Below are 13,634 nucleotides of genomic sequence, written 5' to 3'. Positions count from 1 at the left end.
AAAAGAAGTAGTGAAAGGACAGGAATAGGGAGCGGCTGAGCAGCACAGCAGTAAAACTGACAAACTGCAAACAGTTGCACAAATTAGCAGATGAAATCAAAAGGATATCCTTTTCTCACAAACAAGGCAAAGTCATGAAAGATGATGAAAGTAGGAAACTCCAAATAAGGTCATATTTACTGTCAGTGCCTGAGATTAATTATGAAAATATTTATTTTTCCACTTAAGTCAAGCTCATTCAGTGCATTATATCATAATAAACTATATAGGTTTTCCAATTTGCACCTACTTCCCAGGTTGATATATTCTGAAATTTTCAACTACTGTTTCTGCATCTGTCCCTTGCTAACTTGCAAAGTACTTGCAAATATATATATATATATATATATATATACACAAATATATATAATTTTTTAATTGAAATATAACAATGTTTTTTGGACAGTTTCACAGGATTTCGGAACCTCAGACTTCAAGCTATTATTGAAAACTTACAGTACCTTAGGAAAACTAGAACTATTTTACAAAAATGTAAGAGCCAAGTATTCTTGTGGGCAAATCAAAGCAAACACTTTAAATAAGAGTTATGACAGACTACAGAAACAAAACTCCTAGTGTGCTTACTAGATTAATCTTGTATAGTAGTAACTGAACACTCAAGAGAGTTAGTTAGAGAGGTAGTTAGAAACTATCAGTAGTATGAACTATGAGTAATTCTATTGTTATGTAAAAGGTTAAATTATGACGTTGGTATATTAGACCAAATGTGCTTGTAGCTTTTCATTTGGTCACAAGAAATATTTGAGACAGGCAAGACAGAATAACCTTATTGGTGCACACTTAGGTTGCTGTGCTATTCTTTAGCCATCCTTAATGCTTTAAAGACACTTTGAATTATCAGGTAAGCAAAGAGAATTATTCAGAAATAAGTACACTGTAATTTTCTGTCTCCACCAGCAGACCCACTGAAGGATAGTTTGATATTCAGTATTAAGATTGTGCATCAATAAACATTTTAAGATCCGCAGTATGAAGTGGAATCATTTAGAAATCACATGCACATTTTTTTACCATAGGATTATTTCCAGGCTTTATTCCATGCAACATTTAAAACATATGTAAGATATAAACCAACTCCAAATTGAAAATTATTGATTGACCATGGGCAACTACACTGTGTAATAGCACTGTGAAAAGCAGGGTATAGAGAATGAGTTAATGAAGTATAAAGATATTACAGAAACTATTGGATTTAAAAAATAAAAAACAACGTAATCATGAGATTATGAGACATACTTTGTATAAAAACAGTTCCGCTCAATTAAAACCAGTATTATATATAGAAAAAACAAAACAAAAAACAACAAAAACCCAGTAACTGTGTCAAATATCTATAAATTAAAATTGTATAAAATGGTAAATAACATACCTGCTGCCTGTTATTGGGCATGTATGGAAGCATTGTTGACACATGAAACATTAACTCATAATCTTTGTAAGTAGTATAGAGGGAATGAGTTCCTGTTGAATCAGCTGAAAATGAATTCAATCATAAGAAGGTCAGTAAAACAGAGCATTCATGTGACTTTTTAGGACACCACTCCTTACGTGTTTTGATTAAAATCTATTAGTGCAACTTAAAAACTTTTTTTCAGTAGAATAAAAACAACTTGTATCAGCTAATTTGTATCTACTCTGTAACTTCTTATTATAAAAGATGGATTCTGCAAGAAGTTGCCCTAAAAGATTGCTGCCTATCAGATTAACAAATTTTGTTATGTACAAGCAAGTACTGTAAGATCTTAATATTTCATGGGGAAAAAAAGTAAAAATACTTAAGTACAGTTGTATATTATATAAATATATATATACATAATTTGAAATCTTAATAAATATTGACTATTGATTAATCCCATTCTTTACCAAAAATAAACTACTGGCAAGACACTTCAGCTTCAGACAGTAAAACACATACTGCATATCAGACATTTTTAAAACACAGAATATGTACATAATATATTGTAGTAAGTTGTAAAAATAATTTTGCTAGGAATTTTTCAGAGTTCTAAAAACTATTGAAATAAACTTCATATCAGATATGAATTCTTATTTAGGCATTTTAGAAATTCAGTTCACATTTCAGAATGCTTACAGCAAATTAAATGGGATTTACTCTGTAGTCAGAAGTGAATCCTTGTTATTCCCTTTGATGTGTAGATTACTTAGGTATAATTAATTACCTTCAAAGCAAAAGGTTGGGACACTGTCAAGACAGTTCTCAGTTTTACTTCCCCTTTTCAATGTTCCTTTATTTCTTTTATATAATTTTACATCATTCAAAACAATAAGCATTCTCTTGCATTCTTTTACAGTGTTTTTCTTTTCTTTCATATAGTGACTGTATGTTGTGTTTATGAATACTTAAAAACATTAAAAGGGTAAGTGGGGGAAGGCCCTTTCAAGTGGCGCCCAGCACCTGGACAAGGAGCAATGGATAAAAACTGGACCACATAAATTTCTATACAAACATGAGGAAAAACTTTTCTTTGAGGGTGACAAAGCACTGAAACAGGCTGCTCAGAGAGCCTGTGAAGTCTCCTTCTCTAGTGATATTCATAGAATCGTAGAATCACCAAGGTTGGAAAAGATCTCCAAGATCATCCAGTCCAACCATCCACCCACAACCAGAATTTGCCCACTAAACCATGTCCCTCAGTGCAACATCCAAACATTCCTTGAACACCTCCTGGGACAGTGACTTAACCACATCCCTGGGCAGCCCATTTCAGTGCCTGAACACTCAGAGAATCTCCCTTGGATCAACTTGAGGCCATTCTAATTTCATCTGGATGCTTTCTTATGTAATCTGCTGTAAGGAACCTACAGTAACATATACCTAAGTGCAAAATTCAGCATTAACTACACTGTATAACTATAACTCTAACTTTGAAAGTATTCAAGTGTGTTTATGGTTTTGAACACATCCATATTACAACTGGCTTAATCAGTTATGTTTGCACAAATTAAAATTAACTTCATTAACACTCATGTAGCATGAATTAGTTTCAAAACAAATAGAGAGCATAATTTCCACTTTAAGTTTCTTATTTAAATTTTACTAAAAAAAGCAACCATTATTGCTTTCCTCTATTTTAAAATCTTTAATGAAATTAATTTCATTATAAAGTTTCCATGTCATTTTAGACAGTTTGGAAGATGTAGAAGGGGGAAATCAGCTACATCTTGCAATGGAAAAATATGCTTAAAATACACTGAGCTTGGCAACTCTAGCCCATGAGTTCTTTCAAAAAATAAACATGGACAAAGTATCTTGAACAGGTATTGCATAAAATAACCCCTTTTAAATACTAATTACAGAAAAGCAGATTTTTTATGTAAAAAAAAAAGTTTTTCTCACACAAGGTCCTAGTCAAAAGCCTTAAAATTAGTACTTTGACTTCAGAAATGAGCAAGAATGTTTTTCTTTCGAAATTCAGTCCCTTATATTAAGTAAGCCAAGATTTTCTAATTCAGCGAATGCTCTACTGAACATCTCTGATCAAACTTACAGAATGGCTGCTACTACAAACTTGTCTCTGCTAAAAATTTTAGCAAACAATATACCTGGACTACCACATTTTGCACCTTGTTATTTTCCAAATACTTGTTTTATTTCACAAATACGGAAAAAAAAAAACAAAAACAAAACAGCTAAATTTCTTTGAATAATGAAGGATCTCTGCTTTTGTGCAGATAAGCATTTTTACCAAATGAAATAGCACTACTGGCCTTAAATAACTGCACATAAATAAAATTGTAACATTTCATCAATTTTTTTCAACATCATTTCTCTTTAGAGATTTGAAGAAATGAAATGCAAATAAAATCCAAATTACTGAAAAAGTAACGTAATTAAAGACTCATCAAGAGTTTTGAGCTGCAAAGCTCATCTCCATTCATTGCAGAAACATGAGGTTTTCCACCAACTTTGCATATCTCACTTCCCACTTTAGATTGTCCTAGGGATAGTTTATCTGCTGGCCACCAACCACAAGCAAACACAGTAGACATTTCTAAAAGTTTCCAGTATCAATTATTAAGTCTCCTAGTGTTCTATAAGAAGAAAATCCATCACAGGCGGTACCAGTTTGATAAAAGAATAGTTCTCTTATGAGTACAGTGCCAGCCAGTTTTCAAATGTACTATTTCAGCGAAAGAAAATATTATATATATATATAATTTTATATATATATAAAATCCAGATGTCTTTCAGTCAAATGAAGGCTGATAACCAAATAGAAAAACACGCAAAATTATCGTAAGAGCCCAGTATACAGTGACAGGAAGAGCAAAGAACTTATCTATTCCTGGATCTCTGTGATTATCCAAAAGACAGAAGCTTCCTTCTCGGCAGCCTACCTTTCACAATTCAAGCAATTTTCCCATTTGATTATAAGGACATGTAGAATATGCAGGATAAAAGAATTTAATAGCTTAAAATGATGTACTTCACTAACAATTTCTTTTTTACTACACACACAAACAGCATACAAAAAGTATGATCTTTTTTCAGGATGTACCAGACAAGCTACAGAGAAAGATACAAAATAAATTTGTATATTACAACAGAGTACACAAAACAAGAGAAAATGGAAAGTAATAACACAGTGGTTAGGTAGATGTTTATCAACTGCAGAGGGTAACATGCTTACTGTGAATGTGAGAGAAAACTTAAATCTGTGCACAAGTCAGATAACAAAAATGAGAAACTTTGTGCCTCATAAATAAACATCAACATATATGCTGATTAAACTGAAACACAAGGTGAAACAAGGCAAATGTTCCCTTTTCATGTCTCCATATTTCTAAATTCCTATGCTTTTATTTTGCCTTCTTAAGGATAAGATGTTAAAATGTAGCTGGTGAATTCTGAAAGGCATCATAAAATCATATACTTAATATCACTTTAACTATGTACAGAAAATGAAATAAGTTTCTTTAATTTTCAGTTCTAGAAATGTCATAGAGAAAGTAAATTACCTTTCATGCAAGGTATGACATGTTCTTATTATATACTTAATTTCCTTTGTCTACCATGTAACATTACTAACCAAAATCCAAAGATAAGACAGCAAAAAGACAAAATTATATTTGCAGAAGATTAACTAGAGAACTGCTGATCCTATCACAGGTCAGAAACATAACTTACTTTTGTTATCTAGTTGAGCCCTGTATTTACTAAACCCTTTCAGCCGTACTCTCTGGCCCAGCAGATCAAGGAACTCTTCGAAAGCTGGTCCTGCCATCTCATTGTTATACATTTCTTCTTCTGTGCTTTGGCCTGCTTTGCAGTATAGGATACCGATCTTATGTTGAAAACTCAACTGAAATAAAAAGAGAAAAAAAAAAGAAATGAAAAAAGTACAGAAGCAAAGGAAATCAATATTACTATGAGTAAAATGTGTATTTACATCATCGATGTCTAGGCAAAAATACTTGAAAATGAAGAAATGTGTTCTAATTTGGGAAAAGAAGTCACCATACAAAGCAAAAAGCAAGCAAACATCTTGAAAGAAAACTGGATTGTCACTATTCAAACAGCTAAAATTAGTACAAGACTACTTTTGACAGCAATCAATTGAAGCACAATCCTTATTGCATGCTATAGCACTAGAATTTTAACTGGTAAATTTTGTGTATTTGTCTTCTGTCACAGGCTGAAAACAAGGTGGCTTTAGTTTTCCTTAGTCCTAATTGTTAAGATTCAGGGAAACCATTCCCTATACATGAACTCCCTCTCCATTACCTTCTAAACTATGTAACAGCAGCCATTCAGAAAACATGCACCTCACAAGGCAATAAAACAGACTCTCAGAACAATAATTTTGGCTTTATTGTTCAATAAATCTTTTGTCCACCCCATGAAATCATCTGATTAAACAAACAAACAAAAAGATATTCCCCATTTCCAAAGATTCTAACATGCAAATACAAGCTGTATAAGAAACAACAAACTTGAAGCTAGAAATCAGATTGCACTTGAAGAATTTTCTTAAACAAATGATTCTCAGCTCTAGGATAGTAACTTAAGACAATTATTTCTTGAGTATTGTTCTGTTTACTTAACCTTTATGCATAGGAATTTCCAATTTGTCATTTTAAGTATGTGAATGTATTAGTACTATTATTCTTAACTGACAACTAGTGGAGCTTCACAAACTGACAGTTACCATCAGATTCCCTAAAGACATTTGTCTATACATACACTCTACTTAACACAATAATCCCTGTGTATTGACTTCATGGACAAGTATTGTAAACTCTAAGTGATCACATACAAAGTTGATTCTACAAATACCACTATTCCCAAACAAAACAGCAGCTGCAAGTACATTTGCAATAATTTGAGTTCCCTACCCATACACTAGGAGTATTTATGCCCACAAGATTAGTAGATTTAAGCAAAGCACCTCAGATCTGAATTATTGGGCCTGGGTAGAGGCAGAAATCAAGGTACCTTTAGAAAATCAGTACCTAAGAAAGAAATTCATAACAGCTTGACTTTTACTATGTGGAGACCTCAGAGTTTTTCTGGTAAGGAACCTCAATAGCAACCACATTCAAAGCTACAGTTTTTCTTAGGGCTTTTTGAGATCTCACGCCTCTTGAGAGAAGTGAACATTCAGAGTGATGTGAGTGACATCAAAAATTATATACACAATAAATCATTAGTAGAAATGTGATGTGGGAGCTAGGATGGAATTAAAGTGAAAAGAAATCCTGTCCAGGTTGCAGATAGATTAGTGAATTTTCCTATAAATTTACAGTCAAATCTAACACTGGTCACCATATGTCAGAATAATTGGGAACTACTTATATTCTCAAATCAGGTGAACAACCCAATTTACATGTACCTCTCACTGTCATTTTAATGAGAATGTTTTAGCCATGCTTTCTCCACAAGCCATGATGGATTTCACTGGAACTACTGATTTCCTTCACTAACTGCTTCATAACACTGAAGGAGTCTTCAGTCTGTTGTAGAACTATACAAACATTTAATACACTATTACACAAAATGAATATTATTCTGGTGACAACACTAAACCACTGGATCACAATTCATACTTCTAAATTCATGATATTTCCTCAGAGAGGATTATAAGCATAAATAGATCTCATGCTAGTTCCATGCACATCTTTCTGGTATATCTAAGTAATCATCCCATAATAAGCAGTATATTAAATACATTAATATTACATTTTGCATGGTGACAGTCAATTTCAAAGCAAGACTGAATTTTCAGAACCAAGCATTAAAAGAAGCACTATGTACCACTGTTTCTCAAAATTAAGAGCTGACATTTAAAAATGCACTGCCCATTTAAGTGACTAATCTCCATATCTATTTCTGGGGAAATACTTTTCATGAGTTTGGCAAATATCCCACTGAAGTCAACTACAGAAGCACCCTATGCTGTCTAAATCATCCAGTACCTCTAAGAAGTGAATATACCAGCTTCTAATGAGACAGATTCACTTTACTGAACACCATCTTCACCAATTTTCTCTCAAAATTTAAGCATAGAAATCTTTCATTGCTGGTGCAGTTAATTAATTACATAGTCTCAATTACAATTTCCACTGTTTGAACCCAGAAGCATTTTATTCTACTAAGCCTACTGTATGTTAATCAAAAAACTAGTGTTAAAAGAAATAAAAACATAAGATGTAGAGATATAATCTGTAATCTTTTTGCCTTCCTACCTGTAAGCAGTATTAATAAAACATTAGAATTATTTTCATTTGTATTCAGCATTTGTACACATTAAAGGACAAAAAGATCATGGAAATAATTCATTACAGACATTAGAAGTTTCACCCACTCATAGGTCTAAAGAGGTTCACTATAGCCTAATCATTTTTCCTAAGCTGCAACATACTTTTAAAAACTAATTGTTTAGAAAAGTTAACCTCATTTTGTCAATGAAAATGCAGAGCTATAAGTAAATACTGCCAAAATCACAAATGTGACAGATTTACATTACAGGTCCAGGTTTATCAATATTATCTGCAAAATGTTTAAAATCCCCTCCCACCACAAATATATTCTAAATGAATAATCTTTAAATAAAAATTGTATGCTACATACCCCTTGCTCATCCAATTTAAGTAGCTGTTCAGGTACTTTGGGTGAGTTGGATGCTTGCCTCAGGCACTGAATGCTCAGCTCTGGTATTACATATTCTAGGACTTCCTTGAGAGGCAGACCTCTTGCTGTGCCATGCCTTGCAGTAGATGGTATAGCATCTTCTAAAATTGCTCCTCTAAGCGTAGTAAGCTGCAATAAAGGTAAAAAGTATTTTTACTTATAATGCTAGAAAGAATTTTGGACAGTATCTTTAGGTTTTACAAAAGGCATGGAACAAAATCTGAAGAAAAACATCCTTGCATTCATTTTTTAAAACCAGTAAAAAAGATTGCTAAATAAAGAGGACAGAGGCTCTTATTATCTCAGTTATATATTTATAACCAACAGGACAGAAGAACTGATTTGTATGTGGCACTGGTGAATTCGCATCTCAAATATTGTGTTCAGTTTTAAACACTTATAACATGAGGGATATTTAATTGCTCCAAAACATGAAGAGAAGAGCAATGAAGTTGGTGGAAGAAATAAAAAACAAGAACTTATGTGGAGCAATGGACGAAATTGAGGTTGTTTAGTCTGGAGAAAAGGAACCTGAGGGGAGAACTCATTGTTTCTACAACTGTGCCAAAAGAGGTTGCAGCAAGGATAGCACCAGTCTCTCTTCTTAGGTGACAAGTGACAAGACACATGGACATGATCTCAAGTTGTACCAGGGTAGGTTTACATCAGCCATTAGAAAGAATTTCTTAATGGAGAGATTGGTCAAGTGTTGAAAGAGGCTACCCAGAGCAGTGATAGAATCCACATCTCTGGAGATCTTTAAGAAACATGAAAACATGGCAATAGGAAACAGTTCAGTGATGAAACTCAGTAAGTCAAGTTGATGGTTGGACTTGGTTATCTTGAAGGTCTTCTCCAACTGGGATGATTCTATATTTTGTTTATAGAAATACACTGATGACCCTATTAACTTCTTACAATTCTTAAGATTTATTTTTCCAATAGTAATGATAATAATAATAATAATTTAAAAGCATCAGGAAAGCTAAAAATTGTTAATGTCAAATAACTCTAGAAAACATGGTAGTTAAATCTGAGGTTGGACAGATAAGGTAAGCCATGGTTAAGGGCACCTTCATTTATCTTATCCACCCATTTTTTAAACCATGCTACCTTGTCTTTAATGGCAAAAAGAGACAGTACTTAGAAGTGAGACAGCTGAATCACCATGCACGGAGGCACAACTTTTGGCAAAGAAGGAACAAACTACCCTTAAAAAAAGTTGTTTCCACATATATTTGTAAAAAAAAAAAAATAATAAAACACACGAGCCCAGAGATATCAGGAATGTGTTTTAATAGTAATAAATAGAAGCAGTCCTAAGGATAGCAACATTGTGTATTTTCATACACATCAGATCTAGTTGCTGTCATTAAGAAATCATTTTTGCAAGAGACACTAACTGATTTGAAATACAAAATATGAGAAATGTCTTTCCACAATAATAATGAAAGTTATTCTTCCAGTTAAAGTAATCATTAACATATTAATAGAATATTATACTTAGAAGTAACCTACAAAGACTATTGAGTCCAACTGCCTAATCATTTCAGGGCTAATCAAAAGTTAAAGCAGATTGTTGAGGGGATTATCCTTGAACTCTTTTGAACCTAGCAGGCCTGGAGCATCAGCCACCTCACAGTGTAGGTTCTTAATATCCTTGGCACAGCACACTTGACAAACATGCACTTTATCACTGGTTACCCCTGACAAGGAGAAGAGAGCAGCACCCCTCCACTTTAGGATGGTTGGACTAGATGATCTTATAGGTCCTTTCCAACCTTATGAACTTATGAACTTAGGAGTTACTACAATCATAAAATCATTATGGTTGTAAAAGATCACTAAGATCATCTAGTCCAGCCATCAGTCAATCGCCACCAAGCCCAATAACCATGTCCATTCAGTGCCTGTAAAGGATCAACAAAAAGCACCTTTTAACTTTCTGAAGTGTTCTTGGTATGTCTCAAACACGTGCAAGTAAATCTATAGAAAAAAGCCACTCAACTAGTTTGACAAATTCATAATTAATATGGTGTTTTCAAGCATGCATTTGCAAACAGAAATGCAAAATGACTGTCTGAGCCTAATCACTAATAGGGAGACTGATTTTAATGGTATTAGGTTTCTCATTTAAACAAACACGGAAAAACAATATATATGGCATTCAATTCAGTTATTAAATTTATTTATAATGCATCTTCTGTAAAATGAAAGACTTCCTTATTATTATTGTTTTGTTGTTTTTTTTTTTCCCTTGAGTATTTGTGAATGTCTTTACAGGGAGAGTTCAGTTTCAAAATGTGAGTTTCTGAATACTGTCACGAAACCAACTCTTTGTCTACGCACTTGCAAAGTAAAAAGAGGCAGTGATACCAGTGTCCAGCCAAAACAGCTAACATTTCAAGAACTGTTCAAGAAGCGTTTAGATGAGGTGCTAAGGGATTTGATTTAGTATTTGGGTAGGGATAGTGATAGGAGGATGGTTGGACTAGATGATCTTGTAGGTCCTTTCCAACCTTATGAACCTATGAACCTATGAACTTCTCTTCCTGAGGAAGTTGTAATATTCCTTCCACAAACTATTTGAAGCATATAGAGTACATTTTTGTTGTTGTTTTTTTTAATAAAAGATAAAAAAATAAAAAAATACTTCTAAGAAAACAGTTTGAAATAGAATACACAAAATTACACTTAAGTTTTAGTGCTCACATTCATATTTTTCCCCTCATTTTTTACCTGCATTTCTTAATCCTGTCATTAGAAACCTTACATTTATCAGTTTGGTTCAAATGTATCTACAACTTTGCTCTAATCACCTGATTCCTTGCTTACCTCTTGCAGAAATATTAATTTCAGACAACTTACCTCCTTTTGAATGCCTGTCCAAAAAGAAAGATTTTATGCGGCAGTGAAGACAAGAACTTTGGTCTAGGTAGCAGCTACATCTACTAACAGCAAACATTCCTTTCCCATTAAAAGATTTACTTTCAAAGTTAGCAAACAACTAGCACCTTAAGTTGTAAGTTAACTTTCCTTTGCAGAATTACTGAAATAATATTACCTCACTTGTCCTGAAAACTATTCGATAGTTGAACTGAGATCCTTCTTTCTCCTTAGCATCTTCAACCTTCTCCCTCCGGATGCTGACTGCTACAGGTCCAAGATTTTCATCTATTCCAAAGTAGTTCTGATGCTCTTTTGCACAATATTGAGTGAAGAAAGAAGAGAATAACGAGGTGTGAATCTCCCAGAAAATGTTCAAATTACACTGAAATGTTTTGCATCAAGAAGTATTATTCCTATTTGAGCACTGATTTGTAAACACACTGGGTATATTCTTTACTGTACAGTAAGCATGTAAATCACAAAATATGAATTTTGATCAGCAAAATGATAACTCATCACACAACCCATAATTAATTAAAACTTCTGATACCTAAATAACCATTTTTTGCATGACACTTTAAGAAACAAGCCAGAAGAAACTCTATCTAGGTTAAGTTTTCAATAAAAATTAGTCTCCAAACAAATAAGGTACCATGTAGGTTCCTTCATTTCATTCAGTTTCTTATTCTTGCTTAAAGCTTTACATTCAAAGAAGCAATTCAGTTTGATAAGTGAAAACTGAGATGAGCAACTCTTCGTGGAAAGTTAAATTAGTCATTGTGGCAAATTGTCCTGGCCAAGGAGGGGTATGTCTGTGAAGCACTGCCTGCAGAGGAAGAAGATCAAGACGAGACTACGTAAGCAGACTGGACAAACCCAAGTCCTTGGAATAAAACAAGATACATACTGAAGAAACTGGACAGCCACTGTAAGGCCACTAACACCTTTGAAATGCCATAGTGAGTGGCTGTACCCACACAAAAGAGAAACTGAGAAGCTACAGGCAGGCCCCTCAAGTCTTAGACGCCAATGACATTAAAGAAAAAAATTATAACAGAAGATGGGTACATGAGCAATAAATAGCCTGCACAGATTTACCAAATGCAAACACATCACCAAACCAATTGCTTTCTACAATGACATAACTGGTTTTGTGGATGAAAATGCAGCAATGAACGTCAGCAATTTGTATTTTAGCAATGCTTTTGATAGTCTTCCATAGTGTCTCTGTAGGTACTTAAAAGATTTGCTTTGGACATTAAAATCATGAAGTAGACAAACTGACTGGACAGCTGGCGTCAAATGACTCTGATAAGGAATATAAATTCAATTTAGTGTCCAACTGCTAAAAGATTCCTATCATAAGTTGATAGAGTAGCTGTTACTGTTTAATACCATTTTGCAATGCTTTGAAGGATGGGACAGAGTGCATCCTCAATAATTTCACATACAAGTCCAAATTCAAGGGAAATAGTTGATGCATTGGTGGTTATAGCTGCATTTCTGAGGGACCTCAGCAGTCTAAGAATGTGAAGACTGGCAGAGACTTGCACCTCAGACAGAAAAAGCTCATGAAGCAGCACAGGCTGAAGACAGCAGCATTGTGGAAAAGGATACAGGGTTCTGGTGAGCACTAAGTTGCACAGCAGTCATCAGTAAAGCCTGGGAGGGATGAAGGTTAAGCACACTCTGGGCTGTGCTAGCAAGAGCATTCCAGTAGGTCAAAAGAAAAGGTTATTCCTCTTTATTTTAAACCTGCGCAATGCAATGCAGTCACCCTCTGTCCAAAACTGGATACAAGTCCAGCAGAAAATTACCAAGAACACTTTGAAGACAACAAGGAGTTGGAGCATATAAAAAGAAGAGGAGAAGCTGAAGGAGGTGAGTTTTTGCAGCCCTAAGAAGATAAACTGTCTCACTCCACTACCTGAAGGAGAGCAACAGTAAAGGGAGAACGAGACTCTTCCCCAAGGTGAAGAAAAAAATGACAAGATTCTGCTCTCACAAGAAGCAGCTCCTCATTGAGGAGAATCAAACCAAGGAGTAGTCTGCCAGGAGAGTTTGCAAAATCTGTCTTTGGAAATAGAAAGGTTCTGAGCAGCTTGCTCAGAAACTACTTCTGAAGGTAGCTTTAAATAGGGAATTGAACTGATGTCTTCCAGAAATTTCCTCCAAGCCAGTTTATGCTATAACTCCAGGTTTTAAATAGCAATGGCGTAATAGATTAATTTGTTCTTTTAAGACTGTCTAGATTAAACTAGTTTGATGAATGAATAAGAAAGTTTTCAGAAATGAGTAATGAAGCTTTCACAAAATTTCTTTCACTGGGAAGTTATCCCAGCAATCCCATGCTTGGAATGGATACAAAAAGATAAAGTTATCTCTAATTATATTAATGACAGACTTATTTCTCAAACCAATTTTAAATTACATTTCCAGTAGCCTTTCAAAGATCTGTCTACAAAGCATGCTGGTGGTTACAGTTCATCTCCCACAGAAATCTCTTTTATTTATTTATTTTTGCAAGGGACAC

The 13,634-nt window shown here is 34.0% G+C and overlaps 1 protein-coding gene across 3 annotated transcripts in view; it reads right to left on the bottom strand.

Annotated features, from left to right (window-relative positions):
• Positions 1–13,634, bottom strand: part of SIPA1L2 (signal induced proliferation associated 1 like 2) — a 133,463-nt gene that overhangs the window by 64,645 nt on the left and 55,184 nt on the right. For all 3 annotated transcript variants that reach the window (XM_065730351.1, XM_065730359.1, XM_065730366.1), the window contains exons 4-7: positions 11,277–11,410; positions 8,153–8,341; positions 5,210–5,384; positions 1,430–1,533 (exon numbers count right to left, since the gene is read on the bottom strand). In XM_065730351.1, the coding sequence (XP_065586423.1) occupies positions 1,430–1,533; positions 5,210–5,384; positions 8,153–8,341; positions 11,277–11,410 (602 nt within the window). The remainder of the gene's footprint in view (positions 1–1,429; positions 1,534–5,209; positions 5,385–8,152; positions 8,342–11,276; positions 11,411–13,634) is intronic.

This window comes from Cyrtonyx montezumae, unplaced genomic scaffold (genome assembly GCF_038088225.1).
Source record: "Cyrtonyx montezumae isolate F1298 unplaced genomic scaffold, pur_monq_1.0 scaffold_0, whole genome shotgun sequence".
NCBI classification, from domain to species: Eukaryota; Metazoa; Chordata; class Aves; order Galliformes; family Odontophoridae; genus Cyrtonyx; species Cyrtonyx montezumae.
Note: the sequence above shows the minus strand (reverse complement) of the source record. Positions and strands in the feature narration are given on the sequence as shown.